We start from the raw sequence: 22875 nt of genomic DNA on the forward strand, positions 1-22875 counted from the left end.
CCGTCGCTGCAGAAAACCCTACTGGCTCTAAACGTCCGCCCTGGTTGCTCTCACGAACTACGCTGACAGCAAATCTTGGCGATGAGAGCGATATTTGAGCCAGTGGTCTGGAGACATGCCCTCGTAGATGCGTGAGCTAGGCAGACAAAATGAGCACATCTGAGGCGGGATGATTACGGGGCAATACGAGATGGCAGGCTAAAGGTAACCTAAGGGTCAACGCTTTCCAAGTCAGGCCGACTACGGTGTTGAGGACTCTTGTCGTTTATGGCCATCGAGTCAAGTTGGGCACGATACTGAGGACAGGAACCAACAGATATGAAGCACACATAAGATGAGAACTTTCCCTTTCTGCTCGTCAGATGGTACATTCCTAGGGCGAGACAGGTTTCTCCTCCACTATTGTCGACACAAGTTCTGGATAGAATGTTCACGGCCTACTATAACTTCACACTCACCATGTCTCTGCGCAACGCCGTCAAAGAACTTCGCCGAGGTACCTCCCGGCGTAATCTAGCTCTCCCTTCTGGCACAGGGAGTTCCGGGGGAATTCCATACCTACAATCAAGCATAGCCGAGGACGTCGATGCATGTCCAGCATACCATCCCGCGATACCTTCACGTACGGAACCCGTCGACGCAGATCCATTCCACAACTTGCTCGAGGATACACACGATTCAGACCTCGACTCGGAAGAGGCGCCTCCCCCATACATGAAACTCTCCAACGGGGACAGAAAGCCTGAGTACTCAAGGTACGACCCGGCTCAGACCACAGACGCAAATCTCTCCCGAATGGACGGTGCACTATGTCTGAGGTGCAACGCGCGCAAGGCCAAGGCTTGGTATCTTCGCCAAACGGTGCGCCCCAGTCAATGAACTCGGCTCTATAGTACATCGGGGCAACAACAACCCAGTCACACTATACTGTACGAAAAGCTGCTCAGGTCTAGTGTATGAGTGAGGCGTCACCTGGAGCATGGGCGTTTTGAGTGATGCACTCTGGATTCATAGCGAGGACAAACCCCATGGTTTCGAGCTATCCCCGGTCCGTAGCTGCAGTATAATCCATCTGTTGAAGTCCGCACTCTTCGCAGTAACAATCTATCTGTACTGCCGGTCGATATAACGTTCTAGATCTCCACAGAGCATTCCTTGCCAGAAGCCATGCCGAGTCTTCGCCCAAACATCTCAGACGAGGCTGCAAAGTCATGTTTGGAAACGTGGGGCGGCATGGTTCCATCATCCATGAAAGGGACTTACGAACACCCGGGGCTGTTTTGTCGTTAGCCAGAAAACTGGGGGTTTGGCCGTGACCGGAGATTTCCTCCAGACAGCCAACGGAGTTATTAAAACCTCGATATGTACACAGATCAAATCCTGGAGCTGTCAGGGGACGTCTATGGGACATGCGAACACAACCCCAGCCTCGTTTTGTCTTTCCGGCCCAGATAAGGAATGTTTTGCATATTCTCGGCACTCAGCTGTCGTGCGCAGAGTTGTCTGCTGCTGTCAATACGATACAGGTCCCTTATTCCGACCTTTTCTCTTTATTCCGATGTTGTACAAGAGCCAATGTTGCGCCAGTGATCCTGTGATTGTCAATTCGAGGCATATGGTTGGAGAATAATGGCGGCGGGTCACAGCAGCTGCGGAGAAGTTCGGGGGCTAGAGCCACCTACCAATGCGATACGGAGTGCAGCACAGACAGGGACAAGGTCCATTGTCCGCGTCTCAAGCCAGCGCATGGCCGTGATTGTGCATCCACTCATTTGCAAATTACCCGCAATCCCAACTCCGCATGCGAGTAACCAGCAGGGAAGCGACCGAAGGGAAGTTGCCCCAATTCTTTTGATATCTCTGCCACGGAAATGATAAACTCCACTCCAATTGCCTACTCACTGAGAGGAATATAAGACCACCAAGGCTCTGTATCCCCTGGACGATTAACAACCCCATCACTCATTCCGGAGCTCCGGTAACAGACACAGACAACATGGAGCACATTGACAGCAATGCTATCAACCACGACCTCGCTGCTCGCATGAAATACATGCAGTCCTTTCTTGGTTGGGACCCAGCAAAAGATGGAAAACTCATTGAAGCCTGCAAACCTGTGCTTAAACCCATTATCGGTAATATCGTCGATGCCGTCTACGATCAGCTGCTGAAGTACGACATCACCGCCGCTGCCTTTGCGCCCAAACAGGTCCAAGGAGAAGTCACTACGGACGCCGACGTACACGACCTGAATGCCAGCCACGCAAACATCAAATACCGGAAAGACTTCCTGAAAGCATACCTGATTAGGCTGCTCTCCAACCACGACTGGACTCCTGAGAGCAGATTTTGGCAATACATTGACATGGTGGGCAAGGTCCATACGGGGTCCACGAACTCGGGCTTGAAGTCCCGGGAGAACAAACCGACACTGTTCGTGGAGTATCGTGAAGTAAATCTCCTACTTGGATGGGTCGAAAACGCCGTCATCGACATTGTCATGGGCGTTGAGAAACTGGAGCTGCAGACAAAGGTGGACATTCTGAAGGCCCTGAACAAGTACTGGTGGATCCAGAACGATCTCTTCGCGAGGCACTATATCGCAGGATTGAGCGTTCCCCGGGTAGAAGACACAGAGCGCCCATTGACTTGGATTGACAAACTCAGGGCTGACCCTGTATTTCCAATTGTCTCGGCACTTGTTCTTTTTGTCGCTATTTTCAGCTGGAAGTTCTGAGGTGGCGCTATAAATGGGGGCACGGGTTCCTTACGCCGAATAACAGATCTCATTGAAGCTTTACGTTGGAGAAAGAGGAATGATCACCCAAATAGATGATCGAGCAGGATTTGTTCTGGGAGACTACACGAAACTATATGTACCGAGTAGACATCAGCCAATGGTAGACTAGCCTGGGAGAAAGGTGTCAAGACTGTAGATGCAGACTAGATATATGCTTTGGAGAGACCATTGAAAGAGTCCGATATGTAAGATGGTTAAAGAAAAGAGCAGTATTTTAGCTGTTTCCCCATCGTTCGATTTCGCCTCTAATACCTTCTCAGCCAAGCCTTGTCCGAAAACAATTTCGCGGGCGGAGACCTAATACCAATTTTTTGGAGGCAGGGCAGAGGAGCAGAACAACTTCAACCCAACCCTCCAGACGCGCAACATCACCCACCCGCTAAGATATTCATGAAATCCCCTTCACCGTCGACCTTCACTGAGCCTCTCACGCGACATGATCTGCTCGAGCTGCCGACGGGCGTGCCTCTCCAGGATTCGCTCCCTCACTCCTAGCACCAGTCTCTCCATCTCTTCTGCTTCCGGATTGCGCTACGCATCGACGGTCCCTGCGACTCCCAAGGCCGCTCCAGACCCGGCCCCTGAAGCCATCTCAATAGAGGCGCCCAATACCACTCAATCGTCAAACACACCAGGAATCTCCCAGCCTCTGTCCGAACAACACACCCCTTCGACCTCGACTGCGAAAACCTCCGGGCCAACCTCGACCAAAGACTCAAAAGGCCCTATAAAGCCAAAGAGCTCGATACCGGGAGGCAAGGAGCTCCGTGGTCTAGGCTACACAAAAGCAAAGCCGAAGATTCTAGCGATGGAAGATGATGAGTATCCCGAGTGGCTCTGGAAGCTGTTGGATGAGAAAAGACTGGGGACCGACGCTGAGAAGGTTGATTTATCAGGTATTTCAATTGCTCCCAGACATAGCTTTTCCGTAAAACCATGCGCCCTTCTGACACTGCCCCAGCAATGACCAAAAAACAACGCATCCGGTACGAAAAGAAGCAGGAACGTCTCCTGAAAGACCTACCCAGAGAGATCCCCCTCCACGAACAAAGCAAAGACCTGACGGGTCCCGGGGACGACGCGGTAACGAGTTTACAGCGCAGACAAGAAATAACCAAGAGCGCAAGGTCCGCAAGGCGGAGGAGCATTCGGGAGAGCAACTTCCTGAAATCGATGTAGGCCTGGCTTCGGTTAAGAGAATGCTATTACTTTGTACCATACATTATCAAGCGACCTGGATTGACAGGTAACTCCTAGATTTTCAGAGATGATTGAATGCTACATTAGGAGGGGATCCTATTCCACTCGTCAAGGAAACTAACTACAGCTCATGGGACATACTTGGTATTCGATGTCTATATATGTGATCGATACCCTAACTGCACCGTTGCCAGCGCCTCTCTGATGCCAGTAACCTCAACAACGCCTTGATTATTCCCCATGCCTCGTGTAGTTCCTGCGACTCCGTGTTCGTCCAGGTCATGCAAACAGCTGGTGTCGAAGATTGGTTTTCCGCCGGGGTATCGCTTCATTTGGTTCATCCCTTTCCCCAACAGCAGATTGTCCATTCCCATCGTGTCTGTCATTGTCATTTCTTGCTCCTCATGATGCATGTCCAAACGCCAACTGCAAAACAGACGTCCTTAGGCACGTATACTGCGCGCGGCCGAACTCCATCTCAATCTTCTCAGACCGTTTCCGCTCGACCTTATGGACTCTTGTCCACAGCTCCCACCCGGGAGACCCATCTCGCCCTCAATCCTTCCAACTTCACGCCCCCAAGCGTATCCCGCACTGAAACTGATGGCTGAGAACACGAGCACTACACCCGCTGAAATCATCCATGAAGCAAGAGTTGGACTGATTAATTCTTCGCCAGTCGCGGGCGCGGTCGCTTTGGCGCTCGCAGCTCGGACCTTCTTTGCGGCGTGTCGATCTTTGCTCGACTCGCGTGATTTGCGCTTGGTCTGTTTGTTGGGGGAAGAAGTGCGTCTCGGTCGAGGTGGACTCTCGAGCTCTGATTCCGGGACAAGCCGCAGAGTTGTCGGTTGCGTCGATGTTCGTTGCTGGGGTGTTCTGACCTCAACGCCTTTGGGCCGAACTGCAGCGGCACAAGAGAGCAGAGTTGTCAAGGATGCTCGCAACGCCGCATCATGGTCCGGCTGATATGATGACGACGAAGCAGGACGATTCCTTGATTGCATTTGACGCTGATAGCTGCGTTGAGTGAGCGTGCGATCAGCAAGTGGCTCAGACGCCGCTGCCGCGGCCGGAGGAAAATATGAATCTGGCACAGTGCAAGTGTGGGACGAAGGAGGGTGCGAAAATGCATTCGGCTGAGGCGTGAACACCTTGTCTAGACTGCCAACACCAAGTGCTGTAGAAGTGTCGTCATCCTCAGTTGTATGGCCTCGATAGATGTCCTCATTGGAGCTGCTGAGAGCCTGATCACTCTCACTCTCGCTCTCTTCATATTCATCCTGACTACTTCCAGCGGTACTTGTAGACCGCGGCTGAGCATGAGCGATGTGCGGGGAGGTTTGGAATTGACGCGAAAGCCGCTCGTCTTGAGACCGGAGCTGTAGTCCGGTAGTGATGATATCGTTGTTGGTGGATGATAAGGAGGCCGATGAGGCTCGTGATGAGATTTCAACCCACGAGTCTTTAGTGAAGTTAGCGCCTTTGTATATATGTAGCCTGGTGAGAGCAGATCCTACCTTCGGAGCGCATGCCTCGTATACTCGCATGCACTTGGGATCCCGAATGAGATTCTGTAGCCCAGGGAGCCCGATATTCTCCTCGTTCGCCTCTAAGGGAGGCGAATGGTTCTGCTTGAGACGGTCGCATGGTTCAGAGAGGCAGACTTATCTGCTGTGGGCTAACGAAATCGGAGTCGTGGCCGAGTCTGGCTAAAGGTCTGTTTCCTCGGCTGCGTGCTGAATCCGATCGTTCGAATTTCTATATCGGTGTTTAAAGTCGTCGAGTATTTTGGAACAAGACCGTATAGAGCGAGGTACTGAAAAGTCTTCGTGAAGCCAGGAGATATGTCGTAGGAGAAGGAGTAGTTTCCTCTAGTCTCACCGCCGAGATGATGGTGGGGGATACGCCTCAGTGGTGCGATTACGCGATCGCGACGATCAGCCACAGCGGGCTGTTGGGGGAGCGGGGACTGGCTTCGGGCAGCCTGAATTCGACGGCGGTTGTATTGAAACTGTGATTATGAGAGGGAGAGAAATGGAGAAGAGGAACAAAAGGAGAGACTGCGGAATGTTGAGTATCGCAGAGAAAGGGTAGAGTCTGTCCTGCCAAGGGCCAGGTCACTCCAGCCAGCTTTCTTGTCAGTGAGGTATGCAAGTCCTGGAATGGTGGCATTCTGGAACGGCAATGCACAATGCAGTCACTCAATCACTTGAATCCAGGCAGGCCACTCAGCAGGTTTCCTGAAAAGACGGCACCCAGATGGAGCGCTCATCCTGATTCGGCGGACACGTATCAGGTGCAAGGGCAGAGCCACAAGTGCTGATCAAGAGATGGAATCACGCGCGCAAGGGATTGTTGGCAGTGTCTGGTGGTGTCTGGTGTGCTTGGGGGTGTCAGATGAACCCAATCAATGATCACCATCTGGAGTCACCCTTTCCCAGGATCGTATCTCCCGTATCGTCGTGTCTTCCGGTGCCGACATCGGGGAGAGGCAGGCCTAGTGAGCCTCTAGCATTGAATTTCAGCACACCCTACCAGAACTCGTTGCACAGATACAGTAACTAACAAAGTCAAAGGCTGAACCAGGAGGTCGAGAGTTTGTTTCATGTTATGATTTTCATGGAATCTTACAACTTTTGTAAAGAAAGATGACACCCTCTATTAGTCCCATAAAGGAGATCAACGAAAGAAAGACAATTTTCAACTTTTACAGGCATCACACCTCACGTCCTCCCCTGCACAGTATTTCTACGACACACGAGTACCAGAGAAGATTCTCCGGGTACGATCATAGGTTGAGCCAGCAGAGGAACACCAACGTGCAACGCCGTATTCAATGGTCCATGTGCGATCCAAGTGGACGAGACACCACAGCCCAGGATGTCATCAACTTAAAAGGTAGTCTTCTTGCCAGAGAAGTCACCAAAGCCTCCTCGATTGGTAGTGCCGCCTCTTCCACCACGAGCACCTCCACGAGGACCACCACGGCCTCCTCTTCCTCCGCGGCCGCCAAAATCTCTGCTGCCGCCACGGCCACCACGAGGACCTCCACGGCCACCACGACCACCGAATCCACCGAATCCGCCACCGCGGGCTGGAGCATCGACGTTCTGTTGACGAGGTTGGGCATAGTCGACGCGCAATGGCCGGTTCTTGACGTAAGAACCCTGCGCACCCTCGAGCGCACTCTTGGCCTCGTCCAAGGTCGCGAAGGTCACGTAGCCATATCCTTTAACATTGCCAGTTTCCCTGTCGGTGGGGATACGGACACCGGTGGGGGTACCATATGGCGCAAAGATGTTGTAGACATCATCTTCGGTGATCTCGAAAGATAAATTGCCCAAGAACAGTGTGTCGGAAGGCTCGCTGAGCTGGTCTCCGTACGACTGGCGTCGTTTCTCCTGTTTCTCGCCAGCGTCCGGTTTCTTGTTGGCAAAGTCAACATTCATGACACGGCCGTCGAGCTCATAGCCTTGCTTCGCAGCATGAGCCTTGGCTGCGTCGGCGGCATTGACGAATTCCACATATCCATACCTATATTCCCCCGGTCAGTGAAGAAATTGTTGGAAAAGAAAAAAACTGATGACTCACCCCTTAGATCTGCCATCCTCACGTTGAGTGATGAGACGAACACCGCTGAGCTCACCAAACTCTTCGAACTCCGACTTCAACCATTCTTCGTCAACGTTCCAGGAGAGGTTACCGACAAAGAGATTGGAGCCCCTTGAACCGTCTTCCTCGACCTTTGTCTTCTTTGCAGCAGGAGCCTCGACATCTTCGGCCTTACGTTTGGCAGGTTTGGCCTCCACCTCTTCATCTGCGCTCTCCTCGGATTCCTCAGACTCGTCGCTGCTTTCGTCCGAATCGTCGGCGTCTTCATCACTGCTCTCGGCAGCAGCTTTGGCGCCGGCAGGTTTCACATCCTTTGTCTTGGTTGTCTTTGTCGCCTTGGGGGCTGCGGCCTCTTCTTCACTTTCTGACTCGTCCGAGCTCTCCTCAGATTCGTCCTCTTCTTTCTTAACAGCAGCACCGCCCTTCTTAGTCCCTTTAGCGGCGAGCTTCTCTTCTTCGTCAGACTCCTCTTCGCTGCTCTCCTCGTCATCTTCCTCCTCGCTTTCGGAAGTATCGGCAGCGGGCTTGGCTTTAGCAGCAGAACCGTTGACTTTAGGCGCTTCGTCTTCAGACGACGCGTCAGAGTCAGATTCGTCACTCGAATCTCCCTCAGAATCATCTTCCTCCTGAATTTTCACCCCATTGGCGCGGTTTGGCTTGGCTCCATCTTCGCTCTCGGATTCTTCCTCGGAGCTCGCCGAGTCCTCACTCTCCTCCTCAGAGCTCGACTCTGGTTCGGGAGTTGGTTCTTTGACGGGGACATTTTTGTTCTTCTTGTCTTTCTTCTGCTCTTTGGCAGCGACCTCCTTCGCGATCACTTTGCTCTTGGCCTTCACGGTTTGCGAAGGCTTCGCCACAGCTGCACCCTTAACCTTCGACAGGACGCCGGCCTTAGGCCCAACGGCAGGGGCGGACTTGGACTTCACTTTGGACATATTGAACACGAACTGGAAGAAACGCATGGTTAGTTTGAAGCAAACAGGAGATGAGGATGATATTTACGAACTTGCAACCCTGGAGTTGAAATTTTCCTCACCCACAGAAGCACTGAAATTAACTTTCAGAAGATGCGGCAAAACCCTCAATCCACACAATGGAATTAAAAGCCCCCGGCCACACTTAGTCACTTGCTTTTGCAAAGGACTGGCAGAAATATGAATTTCTGCTGGACGCGCAAACACCACAGACGGACCTGGAACAGCACTCGAATGCAGGTTGAGACAAGCAGGAACCTGCGAAGAGTCTTCTGAATACCCTCAGTAGTAACAGACCCACAGAGCCCTCGATAGACCTCAAGTACAGAGTAATGATGCCCTCGAAATTATGCCCACGATTGTGAATGCTGGATAGTAGGTGGCAGCAGAGAAGCCAGCAGGAGTAAGAGATAGGAAAAGAAAACAAAATGGGCAATCACTTTTTCTTTAAAGCCGAAATTTTTCTCCAGGCCGAAAAACCTTATCTTATCGATTGGATGGCTGGGTCTGGGCATTTAATCCGCTTTTGGGACCAATGAAATCTGTCTGCAACTGGCCACTTTGGAAATCTCCAACTTCCAGAGCCTGACCCGAACCAATTCTCGCAGCTCATTCCTCTTGCGCCGACGGTCGAGCTGCTCCTTTGCTTCTCAGATCAAGATGTCGAACCCATCGCACTCCCACAGACCCCGGAAAAAGCGAAAACAGCCTCCTGCTTTGATTCGAAGCAACACCGTCACCGACATTGTCAAAATCGACCCCGACGACGAATGCGCTATTACTCCTGAGTTTCCTCTTGTGGCATTCCTGTGGCCAGCTCGGGGAACAACGTCTCAATGGATTCTGCTGCCGCTGATCTTGATGATTGTTGGTTTGTTCAGATGGAGCGTTGGGCTTTGGGATTACTCCGGCTATCGGACGCCTCCAATGCACGGAGACTTCGAGGCGCAGAGGCATTGGATGGAAATGACAATCCATTTACCAGTATCCCAATGGTATTTTTATGACCTTCAGTATTGGGGTTTGGACTATCCCCCTTTGACAGCTTACCACAGCTGGCTATGCGGCAAAGTGTAAGTGTCTACAACGCGAACAGAGGTCCGCGAGCTGACAAAAGACAGGGGTTCGTTGTTCAATGCAGCCTGGTTTGAGCTGGACAAGTCTCGTGGCCTAGAGGATTCCGATCTGAAGGTCTTCATGCGCGCTACTGTGGTTCTCTCGGAATACCTCATCTATGTTCCGGCGTTAATCATCTTTCTTCGCCACTTCAGCAGGACCCATGCTACCGGGACAACGTCAGCTTCAATTGCGCTTGTGGCGATTCTCATGCAGCCAGCGAACATGCTCATCGATCACGGCCACTTCCAATACAATTCAGTCATGCTCGGCTTGGTTGTCGCAGCTCTATCTAGCATATTTGCTGGCCGACTCTTATGGTGTTGCATTTTCTTCGTTGCTGCGCTTGGCTTCAAGCAAATGGCACTTTACTACTCGCCTATCATGTTTGCTTATCTGCTAGGCTCCTGCCTGACTCCAGAAATCCGCCTTGGGAGACTCATTTCGATCTCTCTCGTTACAGCGTTGGCATTTGCCGTTCTACTCGCGCCACTACTTCTGGGATCACTTTACGACGTCTATCAGAAGATTCTGTTCTCTGAGATGCCCCCTCCACCATTCCTTGCGGAGCGGAATGTATCTCTGGACCCTAGTGTTCCCCTAAAAATGGTCGTCCTTCAACTCAGCCAGGCCATCCACCGCATTTTTCCATTTGCACGTGGCCTGTTCGAAGACAAGGTAGCCAACTTCTGGTGCTTCACCAACACTTTTTACAAACTCCGAAAGCTGCAGGCGATCGTTGACCTGTCTCGTATTTCAGCCATGGCCACTCTTGGATCTATACTCGGACCAATGCTAATAATTGGGGCTGTCCCTCAAAAGACACTCCTCCCTTACGCGCTAGCCACATCGGCATGGGGCTTTTTCCTCTTCTCATTTCAGGTCCATGAAAAGTCGGTGCTGCTCCCATTGCTCCCGATGACCCTGTTACTCGGGAGCAAACAAGGCCTCAGCAAGGAATATCGAGCGTGGATTGGGTGGGCCAACGCCGTCGGCATTTGGACCATGTTCCCGCTGCTAAAGCGAGATGGGCTCACAATCCCATACGTCGTGATATCCCTCCTCTGGTGCTACCTGCTGGGGCTTCCACCAACCAGTGTGAACGCCTACTACGATCCGCAGCACGAAAACATTACCGGCCGACCACAGGCTGCCGATGATTTGTCGACGCTGACTAAAATTCTACATTTCCAGACTTACATTGTTATGGCATTCTGGCATCTGCTGGCAGCATTCGCCACTCCGCCTGAAGATAAGCCTGATTTGTGGGTGTTGGTTAACGCATGCATTGGCGCTGGTTGTTTTGGAATCTGTTACCTCTGGTGTTTCTGGAAACTGATCTTGGAGAGCGGTTTGGTCGACGACTATCTCGGGGACCGATCCGAAATTGAAGAAAGTCGCCCGTCTTCGAATGCATTACCAGATATTCAGGAGAAGAAGCACAAGTAATTCGTCTGTATAGGCCATCTCTGTATCCTAGAATGGTATTGCCCTGATACTCTAGCATCCGTGGGACTTCTAATTGTACAATCACCTATCCTTGTAATCCTGCATAGTCTCGTAAAGCCACCTTATTTCATGTACTCATCAGTATACCATGTTCAGTCATACGTAGTTGACGACCCCCTTGACAGCCCAAATCTCCCCATTGCCAACTCTTCCTACAACACCCTCAACGATCAAATTGCCGGGATTGATAACTCGGTTCCCGTCATCATTCTCTTCCCACCACAGTTCTTGTCCACCTAATGTCTTGATTTTATTCGACTTTCCTCGCTTCCAAGGACTCACAGGAATAACATGCTCCTCGACAAATCGTTGCAAATTTCGGGCCGCTTTGTCCTCGTCTCTCTCGGCATCAACACCTGAATCATCGCCCGGTCTGTCTTCCCATGGCTTGCGAGGAAGCTCTTGCATCGCACTGTTCAATGGAGCCAGAAGGGTGGTATTATCTTCTGGCCTGGTGGATTCTAGCCGGGCGGTGACGGTGGAGATGTCGCGTGTCAGGGACGCAAAGATATTGATCTTGCGGGTTTGTGGGAGGATATCGGAGATCGAAAGGGTATTGTCGTCGACATTCCCATCGGGTTGTCCAGGGCAGTCCCCGCGCTGCACTGGCCCTGGGTTCATCGCCTTTTGGTCGTGGTCGAGGTGGACAACCAGAGAATCTGACGGGGATGAGGGGTTGCCGCGGAAGATGTCCAAGGGCGAGAGAGCGGCAGCGAGGGAGATTGATGAGAACAGAGAGCACAGCAGAATTGTGCGACGCATCTCGACGATAGGAGTGATGGAGATTGGATCGTGGGTGATGTTCGTGCCGCAGAGCTGGAAGTCGAGGCATGCGACAATTACTGTGACGTTGTGGCCGCCGGAAAGCGGGCAACCCACGTACGCCAGAGATTCGTCTTCTGTGCATCACCTCGTGACATCCCGTGCATCCCTTTCCACTTATCAGTTATGTACACCAAAAATCAGCCTACTAGGCATGGGCTGCGACGCCGACAAATACGCATAGCAGACAACCCTCCATACAATGCCACTGGGTTTTTGGAGTCAAGACAACAATCTTCGTGTAGTTCATAGTCCAGTTTCAACCAGGCTCTGTCTGTGCTCTTCACCATCTTGCCGTCACCTCCGCCAGTGCTCTGATGGCCTTTCCAGCACTTATTCACGACATTCTAGTTGCCAGGTTTTCTAGAATGATTTCGTCAATTGTCCAACGCGGCGGTTACCCGGCCGGCCGCGCTTGACAATTGGCAAGAGTCTCTGGTGCCACCTCGGAATCCAAACCCCCGACTCCTTGTCTCTCTGAGTTGCGGCCTTTGAAGTCCATGGATAAATGGCGTTGGAATTCACGTACCCAGATGTTCATCTAAAAGAGACTAGATACCCACTGAGTATTCTAGCTTTCTCAGTGATCCGAAGGCCACTTTTTCTGGCACATCACAAGAAACGTACTCTCTGTTTGGCACCGCAAACGATACACCAGTACCAATCTCAGGATGGCAGCGGCCCCGTATCTGTTTCGCATTCTCTCCGAACCGACCGAAGTGGACCGTCAGAGCTGGGAGAAGTGGTATTGTTCAGAAAACATGCCCGACTTAATCAATGCAAAGGCGGTGACAAGAGCAGGATTGTATGAGGCGTTCAATGACTATCCGCTTGCTACAAAGACGCCGAACTTAGTGAGCCAGACGACTCTCCACGATGTCACAGTCACACACACCGACATTGAGCCGCCGACTGAGAAGACGTTCCTTGCCATGTGTCAGGTTGAGGATCCCACGTTAGCAAAGAAACAACACTTACAGAACATTGATCAGTCAGCATCATCCCTTGCAGGGAAATCTGCGAAGTCTTCCGCGCGATGGGATTCACGAGTTTACAAGCTCATCCAGGACTTTGACCCGAAAGGCCTTGGGCACAGTAAGTTATACTTATGAACTTTCCTTATGATCCTCCTGGACCTCGTGGCCTTGCTAACATTTGTGCCTTCAAATGTTCGGCGGGTTCCCAGCCCCTGCGCCTTTCATTCTCAACGTCCAAATGGAGCCAGCAGATGATGACGACTACAACACGTTCTACCGGGATGAACACTTGTACATGCTCTCCAAAGTCCCGGGATATCGTCGATCGCAACGCTACCAGTTGGTTTCTTCGGACGATATTGACCTGTCAGCAGTCCCCAGATTCATGGCGGTCCATGAATTTGAAACATTGGACGCATTGGACGGACCCGAACTCAGAGAAGCGGATGCTAGCCCCAATACTCATCGGGTCATTGGCAATTCCAAAGCAGTGAGTGTTCGGGGGTTCAAACTTTCGAAAGTGTTTGGGGACATGCGTGGGTAGAGACACTTCAAAACTGCACACACTAGAATCTGCTAGATTCCTAGCAATGGTCTTGAGCTTTCACGCTTGGGCCTCAACTACTTCACCTAGTTGTGTCTTTGCATAAGAATATAAGGGTGCTTTCGTTTGATGCAAAGGTGTAATAAACTAAGTCATCTCTCTCGGGGGATCACAGCCCGGTTTCTTCATGGGTTTCTCGTTGAATTGGCAGGTTGACTACAAGCACGACCAGGAGTTTGAATGCCGGTGCCATTCGTACGTGCCCCTCAGTGCGGGCCGGCGTCCGCGTCATTTGTTTTCGGTCATCATTTTCCAGCTCGAAGAATAACGTTAACAATGGCACTCTGCCAATATCTCAGACTCACAGTAGAGGGTGTGGTTCACTGCTGGAAAAGTGATAACCCAGCAAGTAAGCATACATAGAACCTCAAATGGCTTCAGTCAACAAGCACGCTCTTGTGTTCGGGGCATCTGGCGTCTCTGGCTGGGCCGTTGTAAACCAGCTCTTGCACGACTATCCAAAAGCAGAAACTTGGAGCAGAGTCACCGCTTTGACGAACAGACCTCTCGATATTGAAACCTCGCTATGGCCAAAAACAAATAAGCTCCAGATCATTTCTGGCCTCAACCTACTGAAAGGTGACCAGAAAACTGTTGAGGAATCAATGAAAAGCAAGATTCCAGGTGTTGAAACGGTCACACATGTCTTCTATTACGGTAAGTTCATCAAATTTTTCAGCTTCTAAATAAAAGACTCCAAGCGCCATGTCTCACTGCTGCGTAGCCTACAAAGCAAATCCAAACTTTGAGCAGGAGAAGAAGGATGCAGTTGATATGCTTGCTCGGTCAATAACTGCTGTCGACCGACTTTCTCCAGCTCTAGAGTTTGTCGCGTTCCAGACAGGCGCAAAAGTAAGAAATTAATTTATGACCCGGACGAGAACTAACACCTACTCAGATGTACGGATTTCTTCTCCAGGAAGACCACTATCACCCTGTTCCGCTGAAGGAGTCATTGCCTCGACTTAAGCCACCTTACAGTGACCAGCTCTTCTATCACGCTCAGCTCGATTGGTTGGATGATTACTCCAAAGGTAAATCGTGGACGTGGTGCGAAACACGGCCTGATATTATTATTGGATTCGCCCCAAATCATTCAGCCTACTCATTGGCGGCTTCTCTGGGCATCTACTTCTCCCTCTGGAGGGAGATAAATGGCCCCAGCAGTGTGGTCCCGTTCCCGGGAACTATGAAAAGCTGGAGAGCAAAGCACAACGAGGCTGGTAGCGACATGATAGCTAAGCAGACGATTTTTCTAGCTTTACATCCGGAGGTGAGCGGCAATGGAGAGGCCTTCAACGTCGCGTCAAGCCCCCAGTACGAGACATGGGAGGAAAAGTGGCCACAGCTTTGCGAGTACTTTGGCCTAGCATCCGCACCTCCCAATGATGGATCAAAGGAGGTCCGGGCATATATCAACGACAACCTTCCCAAGTGGAAGGCTTTGGAAGAGAAACACAATCTTCGAACGGATATTGCTCAATCGGGAATAACTATGCCCGGATTTGAAATCCTCCATCTCACCCTGGCTGACTTCGATCGACAATACGATATGACAAAGATCCAGAATGCAGGATTCAACGAGAAGAGTTCTATCATGGAGACCTGGGGAGGCACATTCGAGAGGATGAGAAGAGCGAAAATGATTCCATAGACCGTGATCCAATATGCAAAACGTCCGTAAGTTCTGCAGAGGTGACTCTTATCGTGGATCAATGTTGAAGAATTGAATTGTTTCCCTTCGGTATTGAGCCTTATGTACCCAAAAGCACAGCAATTCTCGCTACCACAATCCCAGTCCATCGAGGCAGACCCAGCTATACTTTCAATCGCCATAGCCTGTAAGGACCAGAAAATTGTTTGCGGCTATTTAGCACAGTACTTATTCCCGATATCATAGTCTCTGAATGCTTTCAATTCGATCGAGTCATCTTTATCATGTTGCAGTAGATTGGAAGGCTCTGTGCCATTTTATTGTCCAGGGAGGCTCTTTCTTCCTCTGACAAGTGAGTTAAGGCTATAGCCCCTTCGTCCCTAACAATAACATCTACTGAGACCCTTAGTTTCAGGAAGTGGGATATGACAGATTGCAATGTCAAAAATGTCACGATGAAGACCAAATGAGCTCTCCGACCGATCTGGCGGAAAGGCTGGACCTGGGCCAGAGGCAGGACAAGGCATACGTGTTTATTGTGCTGGTAGGTATATTAGTCTCGTGCTGAGAGGAGTCTCATCCCCCGTGCCCGTTGTCACCGAAATAACTCACTACCCAGTCCGTAACGGTTGATTGGGAGATGAGTATAAGCCACTGCAGCATTAGAAGCAGCTTGGTTGGTATTTCTAGGGGGGCGGTAGTAAGCAGGAAGGGACTATGGCAATGCAAGCGCACACTATCGCAGTCGAAGGCAGAGTTGCACCCATATTGACATAACCTATGGCCACAGAGAAGGTAAACGCAAAGTTGTATCATGTGTCCCTAACCATGTGGTGGAGAACTCAACTCCTTAGGGGGTGAGCAGCTGCCCAGCTGCTGAAAATAGAACTTGAAACGTAATCTATGGGTAGGCTTTTGACGAAGGCCGCATCGACTTCGTCCTCCTGCGTAATGTTCGGGAGATAAAATATCAAACCCCGATCTCCGCCTGCATCCCCTGGGCTCTCACCTATCACCAGTGTGGCAGCGAGATCTTGAAAGAGGCCTCGTCAGACCAATAGCAAGCTGCAACGGTGTCTTCACCCCTGCTGATGGTACTAGACGAAACCAGGCGCAGGTTGTACTTCTTAACCCTAGACTCCGCTCTAATTTACTCCAGCTTGGACACGACCCAGACCTCCCTAGCCACGTGCAGGCGCTAGGGAAAGAATTGCTTTGGCAACTTAGATGGAGCGGTGAATGAAGGCCGTATCAGAGGTCTGGAAGAAATTACATGGACCATTTGATTTTGATCATTCGCGGACATGAAGAGCTGACATGAGTTTTTCTCGGTTGACGAACCTAAGCCGCCACAGAGCTAAGATACTTTGTTTTCTCTTGCCGGAAGCAGCCATATTCTGTTAGCCAAGGTCGTTGAGCTTTCGAGATCGTGTCCCATGAGGCTAGAGTTGGTGGAGCAGTCTGGAACCTTCTGAGAGACTATCATGAACGCTTCAGGGGAAACAAATTTGCATCTACTTTGCCGTGCATCAAGAAAGGAAGTAGACAGCACCTACCTCGTCCAGTTCACCAGAAACGAAAGTCGTGGATGAACCGAGGTGGACGTTACTTTACGCATCTGCTGTGTCCGCCATGCAATTTGCCCCTCACGCTCCAAGCCTCGTCGGTGGAGGTTTCCCCGCAACACCGGAGATCAATTGCCGACCCTTCTAAGACGGGGTGGCTCTTCATTTGCCGATTTGAGTGAACTAGTTACACCACGCCGTCTGAGGTCGAAACCAGTCCGGGATCTTACTGGTACCTGGTGGAAGCCATATCAGCTCTCTTATGGCCGATTGTGAATACTAAACAAGCAGACAATAGTCACAACCAGCTGATGTTGATGCACAAGGAGGCAAATCCAAAACCGGAAGGCCAAATCTCTATCAGGACAACTGCTGATATCTATTGGAAACTTATCCATCATTCTTCTTCATCTGTCTAGTCAATCACACCATCGATAACTCCCTTCCGAAGAAAATTGACGCTCGTCTCAAAAAGATGGCTGTCACGACGATGAAGGCGGCCCGTTATCATCCTGTTTGTCAGCCTTCGACTTCCCAGACCAATACTGACACTTCACAGGAGTCGAATAAGTGTACGATAGACGAGATCCCAATTCCAAGCATCAGTGAAAATGAGATACTTGTCAAAATTGCCTCGGCCAGCCTATGCCACTCGGATCTAATGTTGTTTGATGGTTCCATTCCCGCTACAGAGCCTGTGGTAATGGGCCACGAGGGCGTGGGATATGTGGAGAAGCTGGGGGCCAACGTCAAAGGCTTCAAGAAGGGCGACGGCATTGGATTTCTCTATATCAAAGGGGTCTGCTGTAAGTTTGACAGATCCTGTCTACATCACCTCTGGACTACTCAAACGGTTTGTTAATGTTACCCAAGTCGAATGCGAAGGGTGCATGGTGCACAATCTCAACTGCAAATTGGGCACTGCCAAACTCCAAGGCTTCCAGACTGACGGATTTTTCGCTGAATACGCTGCTGTGGACTATCGCAATGCCATCATCCTTCCAGAAAATCTTCCCATGGAGACTTCAGCACCATATTTCTGTGCTGGCATTACAGGTTCTCGCCTCTACTCTTGCCCAAACATATGTGTATGCTGACGGATAACCGGTAGCCTTCCATGGCGTCGACTCTTGTGGTCTCAGGCCTGGCCAATGGATGGTCATTGTGGGCTGTGGAGGTCTTGGACAGATGGGCATTCGCTTCGCCAAAGCTATGGGACTGAACGTCGTGGGTCTCGATATCAACGATGAAGTACTTACGGCTGCAAAGGAGAACGGAGCAGACGTCACGATCAACAGTAGAGACCCCGAGTTTGAGAAGAAAATAAGGGAGGCTACGGGCGGAGGCGCGGACGCGGCCGTGGTCTTCAGTGCGGCCCAGGCCGCTTATGATAGCGCTACCAAAGTCCTACGCCTTGGTGGTATCCTGATGGTCATCGGTCTTCCATCGAAACCGCTCCAATTCTCAGCTTTAGAACTGATGAGGAAGCTCTACCAGATCAAAAGCGAGAGTACTGGCCCTCCGCAACAGATGCCACGAGCGATGGAATTCATTTCAAAGCATAACATCAAACCGAAAGTCGAGCTGTACAAGCTTGAACAGATTAACGAAATGATGGATTTGATGAAAAGTGGCAAATCAAAGTCAAGGATGGCGGTAGTTTTTTGATACACCTGTGGGGACTTGGCTTGCCGCAGATATATTGAACTTTTATCTATTCTTGGTTTGTCTCAAATGTGTTCAGGCTCGAAGGTATATTTAGACTTCGTAGAAATTGACAGGGCCTCTCGTTGGACCAAAGAATCCTCTCGCTCAAGTTTTTATTGTCGGGCCGCGAGATTCTAGTGCAACCACTTTGAACCCCTGTCTTTCCGCCATCTATGAGCCTTCAACGGTGAACATTCGCCGGCTTGCGAGCCCCGCAGCCGGACTGGTAAGGTTGTTTCTCTATGCAGTAACGGAAGGCTTCAAAATACGTCGAGTCTCTCATCCTGCCAGGCTGAATGGACCTGACGTTTAACAAGTAACAGAACAATGGCCGACAAGGTTTCTGAGGTGGAAGGACCAAGTCTCCACGTTCCCATTCCAATTCTTCACGATCTGGTAGTCTCGTCAGTCGCCCAACATGGAGACAAGTTGGCAATAGTGTGCAAGCACCAACCCGCTGATCTCTTTCCAGCGGTAAATCAGTATGGCCGCTCAAGGATCCAACTTGCAGAGCTGGGTCATCTCCAATGGACTCATACTCAGCTGCAGTACGGCGCCGACCTACTCGCTCATGCGCTATGGAAGGAAGGTCTGCGTCCTGGGTCACCGATTGCTGTGCTACTCAGTGGGAGAGTAGAATTCCACATGCTTTTGCGTGCAGCGGTGAAAATGAAGTGCCCATTCACGCCTTTGAATTTGAGAGCACCGCAAAATACAAAAGAGATCAGGCATATGTTGACGCTATCGGGGGCCAAGGCCGTTATTGTGGAGGACGAGTCAATCGCGAACAGACTTGAAGAAACAGTACCTGAATTGATGCGGGACATGCAGGTGAAGGCCATAGCGGGGCCGAAGTCTATGATCGATTCGTACTTGTCACTCAACGAACTAGTGTCCAGCGCCGCTGAGGATGAAAGCTTTTCGGACACAAACCGGGACCTTGACGCCCTTGATCGCCATCTCGATGACACTGTGTTCATCTGGTTCACTTCAGGCACGACAGCACTTCCCAAGGCGGCACCCCACACCAACAAATCGCTTACCTGCAACATTAGGTCCTGGGGAGAAGCATTCAAACTTGACTGGACACGCCGATGGCTCCAAATCCTTCCCATGAACTCGATCGTTGGCAGCTCGTGGACACTCGCCTATCTTGTACCAGGAGGCAGCGTCACACATGTTAACTACAACTTTGACGTTCAGTCCATTGCTGCCGCCATTCGAGAAGGAGAACATACTGATGTACTCGCGGTACCGTCAATGATAGATCTTCTTTCTTCTTCCCCAGTGTTAACCGACTCTTCGGTTGGAGGCATTGATCACGTCATTGTGGGTGGCAGCAAGATATTACGGTCTCACGTTGAGAAGTCCTTTGGCGTCTTGAAATGCAAGCGGTTCAGCCCCTTCTTTGGCATGACCGAGGGTACTTCCGTTTGCTCGGAGACTCTACACCGTGTCCCAGAGAGCCTTGACGATCCGATTTATGCGGGTTATGCCAACCCAGGAAGCAAAATCAGGATCTGTGCGCCCGATGGAATTGAGCCACTTCCCAGAGGAACGCCTGGGGAGATAGTCCAGGGTGGTTTACAAAAAATTGAAAGTTATTTGGGAGGTCAAGGCAAAGATAACTTCTTCACCGATAATGGAGAAACGTGGTACAGGTGCGGCGACCAAGCAGTGATGCTTCCGAACGGAAGAATTGCCATTGTCGGGAGATATAAAGGTACCTGTCGCATCTTTGCATTCTTCACCTTAATAAGTCTGAGCTAATGTGATTCTGGTGCGCAGACATGATCATCAGGGGTGGCATGAACATTGCGTCTGCGGCTGTTGAAGCCGTAATATCTGAGAGTACAGGCATTGACGTGAGTATTCAGGACCTTCCTTTGCTGCCTTCGGATGGGAACTCCCGTGATAACAATACTATCAGTCTCAGGTGATTGGAATCCCGGATGAAGTCGCCGGAGAGGTCCCTGTCGCGGTCATTAAGTATGCGGGAAGAGACAGGGATGTTGCCATTGGAATCCAGAAGTGCGTCCTGGACAAAATGGGCCCTTCATATGCGATAGAACGAGTTGTCAACTTATGCGACCTTGGGTTGGAAGACTGGCCAAAAACTAGCTCTGGAAAGGTCCTCAAGCGAGAGTTGAGACTGATGGTTGAGAGCTCCCTTCAATCAACAACGCCAGCGGAGAGCAACACGGTCCGGAATGGAGAGTACCTACGAGACAAGACACAGATTGACGAAGTGCAGCTGCAGAGCATTCTACTCGAACGTGTTCAGCAACAAGGAATCCTAGTCTCGAACATTGACGAAAACTTTCACGACGTCGGCATGGATAGCCTGCTTGCGCTCCGACTAAGGAATGCTATTGATCGGGATCCCAAACTGGGCCTCCATTCAAAGCTGGCTGCGGAGGATATCTTCCAACATGGCACCGTTCGGCGCCTTGCGACTCTCCTGGCAGCCAATCAACATGGCAGCAAGATGTCAACAGCTACTTCGTCCCAATTCGACGCCATAGTTGACGAAATGGCCTCGATGGTCGAAGAATACGGCGAGTTCCGTATACACAAGGCCTCGGAGAATGCTATTTCTCATAAGCACACAGTCGTAAGAGCGCGTTCCATGTTCTTCCTCGTTGCTGCGTATGTTAACAATCGCTCAGCTCCTCACGGGTGCAAGTGGCTCTTTAGGTGCACATATCCTTTCCCAGCTAATCGACCGCGATGATGTTACGGCGATTTATTGTCCGGTGAGGGGCCGTGAACCGGCAAAGCGACTCGAGGAATCTCTCAGCAAGCGTTTCCTCATGGCACCGGAATATCCTGAAAAGGTCAGGATCATCAACTTCGAGGCTGGAAAAGCATGGCTTGACTATGACGAAACGACAAAAGAAGCGCTCCTCAATAACCTCACCCTTATCGTTCATGCTGCATGGCCAGTCAACTTCCACCTGCCCCTAGCATCGTTCCGCCCTCATCTCGATGATCTCCAAAGGTTGATTCAACTATCTTTAGATGTGCGGCTCTCCAACCCTGCTCGGATGATGTTCTGTTCCTCAATGGGTGTTGCATTAAGCACCCGTGGCCAAAAGCGGATCGCAGAAGAACCCATCATGGACTTTCGCCAAGGTATGAGTAGCGGATATACACAGTCCAAGGTTGTTGCGGAATACCTCATACAGAGGGCAGTTGAAGACTTCGGAGCGTTGGCGTGCAACCTGCGAATCGGTCAGATTGTGGGAGACACCAAGTACGGTCTCTGGAACGAGCACGAAGCTATCCCGCTTATGATACGCTCTGCTTTGAGTATAGGGACATTGCCTGCTTTGGATATGGTAGGTCTCTCGAAATTAGCGATGACCCTTCCACGCCGTCCCTCTGACTCTGAGTAAACTAGAAATGTTCATGGATTCCTGCGGATACTCTGGCCAGAGCCATCATTGAGATTGCAACGATTCCACCGCGCCACCAGCCACCGAGACTGGTCTACAATATGTGTAGCAGGCTCACTTTCTGTTGGACGACAGAACTTTTGCCGGCACTCTCAGATGCAGGACTCCAGTTCAAGACTGTATCCTTCTCGGAGTGGATTACAAGCCTCAAAAGCTACAGCGCAACACACGGGTTGGAGGTGGCAACCATACGTTGTCCCGCCATTAAACTAATCGATTTCTGGGAAAAGTCATACGGGGGCAAAGAAAAGCGACACGATGGTGGCCTGGAGTTCGACAGCCGCCAAGCCCAAGCTGTCAGTAGAAGTATGGCGACGGCTCCTGACGTGATCAAAAGTGGTTTGATCAAGGTCATGTTGCATTCATGGATGAAAAACTGGGGTCATCACGATGATGTGCCGTCCGTCGCGAGCGAGAGTCTAGGAGGATTGAATATGGTGAATGGACAGCAACATTGAGTGTGATCGGCAGATTATCCTACTTGCACAGGACGAAGTCCTCATAGCGCCATCCGTCTCGCCGCTATCACAACAACAGAGAACGTCGAATTTGAACCTTGTGGTCGCGCCTGATGAAGCATAGGCCACGCTCTTGTGCTTCTCTGGCCACGGATTGAAGGGTCTGGACGGGGGCAAGACAGGGTTCTGCCGGACTAGACTTAGCAAGAGAAAGAACGTGGGTGCTCGGTGAATGATCTCCGGCGGAGGACGAAATTGCCGCTCCTCCGTGGCGTCAGCCAAACGACATTCGCCGTGGACGGGTTGCCGTTCTTCACTTCTTTGCCCAGAGTGCTTAGGTAGTGAGACAATTATCCCTAGACATGAGAATAAGAACAATCACTCCTTGTGAACGGAAGACAGGGCGACAAAAGGACTGA

General features: G+C 50.9%; 11 protein-coding genes across 11 annotated transcripts; 8 read left to right on the forward strand and 3 right to left on the reverse strand.

The window, feature by feature from the left end:
• Positions 1-459: 459 nt before the first annotated feature.
• Positions 460-879, forward strand: AYL99_07864 (hypothetical protein; the record flags this gene model as incomplete). The annotated part of the gene is made up of 1 exon (XM_018839373.1): positions 460-879. The coding sequence occupies one exon, from the start codon at positions 460-462 to the stop codon at positions 877-879; it is 420 nt and encodes a 139-aa protein (XP_018690494.1).
• Positions 880-1996: 1117 nt separating this feature from the next.
• Positions 1997-2737, forward strand: AYL99_07865 (hypothetical protein; the record flags this gene model as incomplete). The annotated part of the gene is made up of 1 exon (XM_018839374.1): positions 1997-2737. The coding sequence occupies one exon, from the start codon at positions 1997-1999 to the stop codon at positions 2735-2737; it is 741 nt and encodes a 246-aa protein (XP_018690495.1).
• Positions 2738-3236: 499 nt separating this feature from the next.
• AYL99_07866 (hypothetical protein) lies at positions 3237-3979 on the forward strand (the record flags this gene model as incomplete). The annotated part of the gene is made up of 2 exons (XM_018839375.1): positions 3237-3696; positions 3762-3979. 2 exons carry the CDS (start codon positions 3237-3239, stop codon positions 3977-3979), a joined length of 678 nt encoding a protein of 225 aa, XP_018690496.1.
• Positions 3980-4443: 464 nt separating this feature from the next.
• Positions 4444-5530, reverse strand: AYL99_07867 (hypothetical protein; the record flags this gene model as incomplete). The annotated part of the gene is made up of 2 exons (XM_018839376.1): positions 4444-5462; positions 5518-5530. 2 exons carry the CDS (start codon positions 5528-5530, stop codon positions 4444-4446), a joined length of 1032 nt encoding a protein of 343 aa, XP_018690497.1.
• Positions 5531-6891: 1361 nt separating this feature from the next.
• On the reverse strand, positions 6892-8547 carry AYL99_07868 (hypothetical protein; the record flags this gene model as incomplete). The annotated part of the gene is made up of 2 exons (XM_018839377.1): positions 6892-7534; positions 7592-8547. The coding sequence occupies 2 exons, from the start codon at positions 8545-8547 to the stop codon at positions 6892-6894; spliced, it is 1599 nt and encodes a 532-aa protein (XP_018690498.1).
• Positions 8548-9246: 699 nt separating this feature from the next.
• Positions 9247-11151, forward strand: AYL99_07869 (hypothetical protein; the record flags this gene model as incomplete). Its single annotated transcript, XM_018839378.1, has 2 exons — positions 9247-9659; positions 9708-11151. 2 exons carry the CDS (start codon positions 9247-9249, stop codon positions 11149-11151), a joined length of 1857 nt encoding a protein of 618 aa, XP_018690499.1.
• Positions 11152-11307: 156 nt separating this feature from the next.
• On the reverse strand, positions 11308-11973 carry AYL99_07870 (hypothetical protein; the record flags this gene model as incomplete). The annotated part of the gene is made up of 1 exon (XM_018839379.1): positions 11308-11973. One exon carries the CDS (start codon positions 11971-11973, stop codon positions 11308-11310), a length of 666 nt encoding a protein of 221 aa, XP_018690500.1.
• A 731-nt stretch (positions 11974-12704) lies between these two features.
• Positions 12705-13554, forward strand: AYL99_07871 (hypothetical protein; the record flags this gene model as incomplete). The annotated part of the gene is made up of 2 exons (XM_018839380.1): positions 12705-13128; positions 13220-13554. The coding sequence occupies 2 exons, from the start codon at positions 12705-12707 to the stop codon at positions 13552-13554; spliced, it is 759 nt and encodes a 252-aa protein (XP_018690501.1).
• A 431-nt stretch (positions 13555-13985) lies between these two features.
• AYL99_07872 (hypothetical protein) lies at positions 13986-15268 on the forward strand (the record flags this gene model as incomplete). The annotated part of the gene is made up of 3 exons (XM_018839381.1): positions 13986-14271; positions 14339-14466; positions 14513-15268. The coding sequence occupies 3 exons, from the start codon at positions 13986-13988 to the stop codon at positions 15266-15268; spliced, it is 1170 nt and encodes a 389-aa protein (XP_018690502.1).
• A 2040-nt stretch (positions 15269-17308) lies between these two features.
• On the forward strand, positions 17309-18501 carry AYL99_07873 (hypothetical protein; the record flags this gene model as incomplete). The annotated part of the gene is made up of 4 exons (XM_018839382.1): positions 17309-17347; positions 17393-17639; positions 17707-17889; positions 17945-18501. 4 exons carry the CDS (start codon positions 17309-17311, stop codon positions 18499-18501), a joined length of 1026 nt encoding a protein of 341 aa, XP_018690503.1.
• Positions 18502-18867: 366 nt separating this feature from the next.
• On the forward strand, positions 18868-22456 carry AYL99_07874 (hypothetical protein; the record flags this gene model as incomplete). The annotated part of the gene is made up of 5 exons (XM_018839383.1): positions 18868-20263; positions 20329-20405; positions 20471-21154; positions 21210-21881; positions 21944-22456. The coding sequence occupies 5 exons, from the start codon at positions 18868-18870 to the stop codon at positions 22454-22456; spliced, it is 3342 nt and encodes a 1113-aa protein (XP_018690504.1).
• Between the last annotated feature and the right edge of the window lie 419 nt (positions 22457-22875).

Source organism: Fonsecaea erecta (assembly GCF_001651985.1).
Source record: "Fonsecaea erecta strain CBS 125763 chromosome Unknown Scaff7, whole genome shotgun sequence".
Classification (NCBI taxonomy): domain Eukaryota; kingdom Fungi; phylum Ascomycota; class Eurotiomycetes; order Chaetothyriales; family Herpotrichiellaceae; genus Fonsecaea; species Fonsecaea erecta.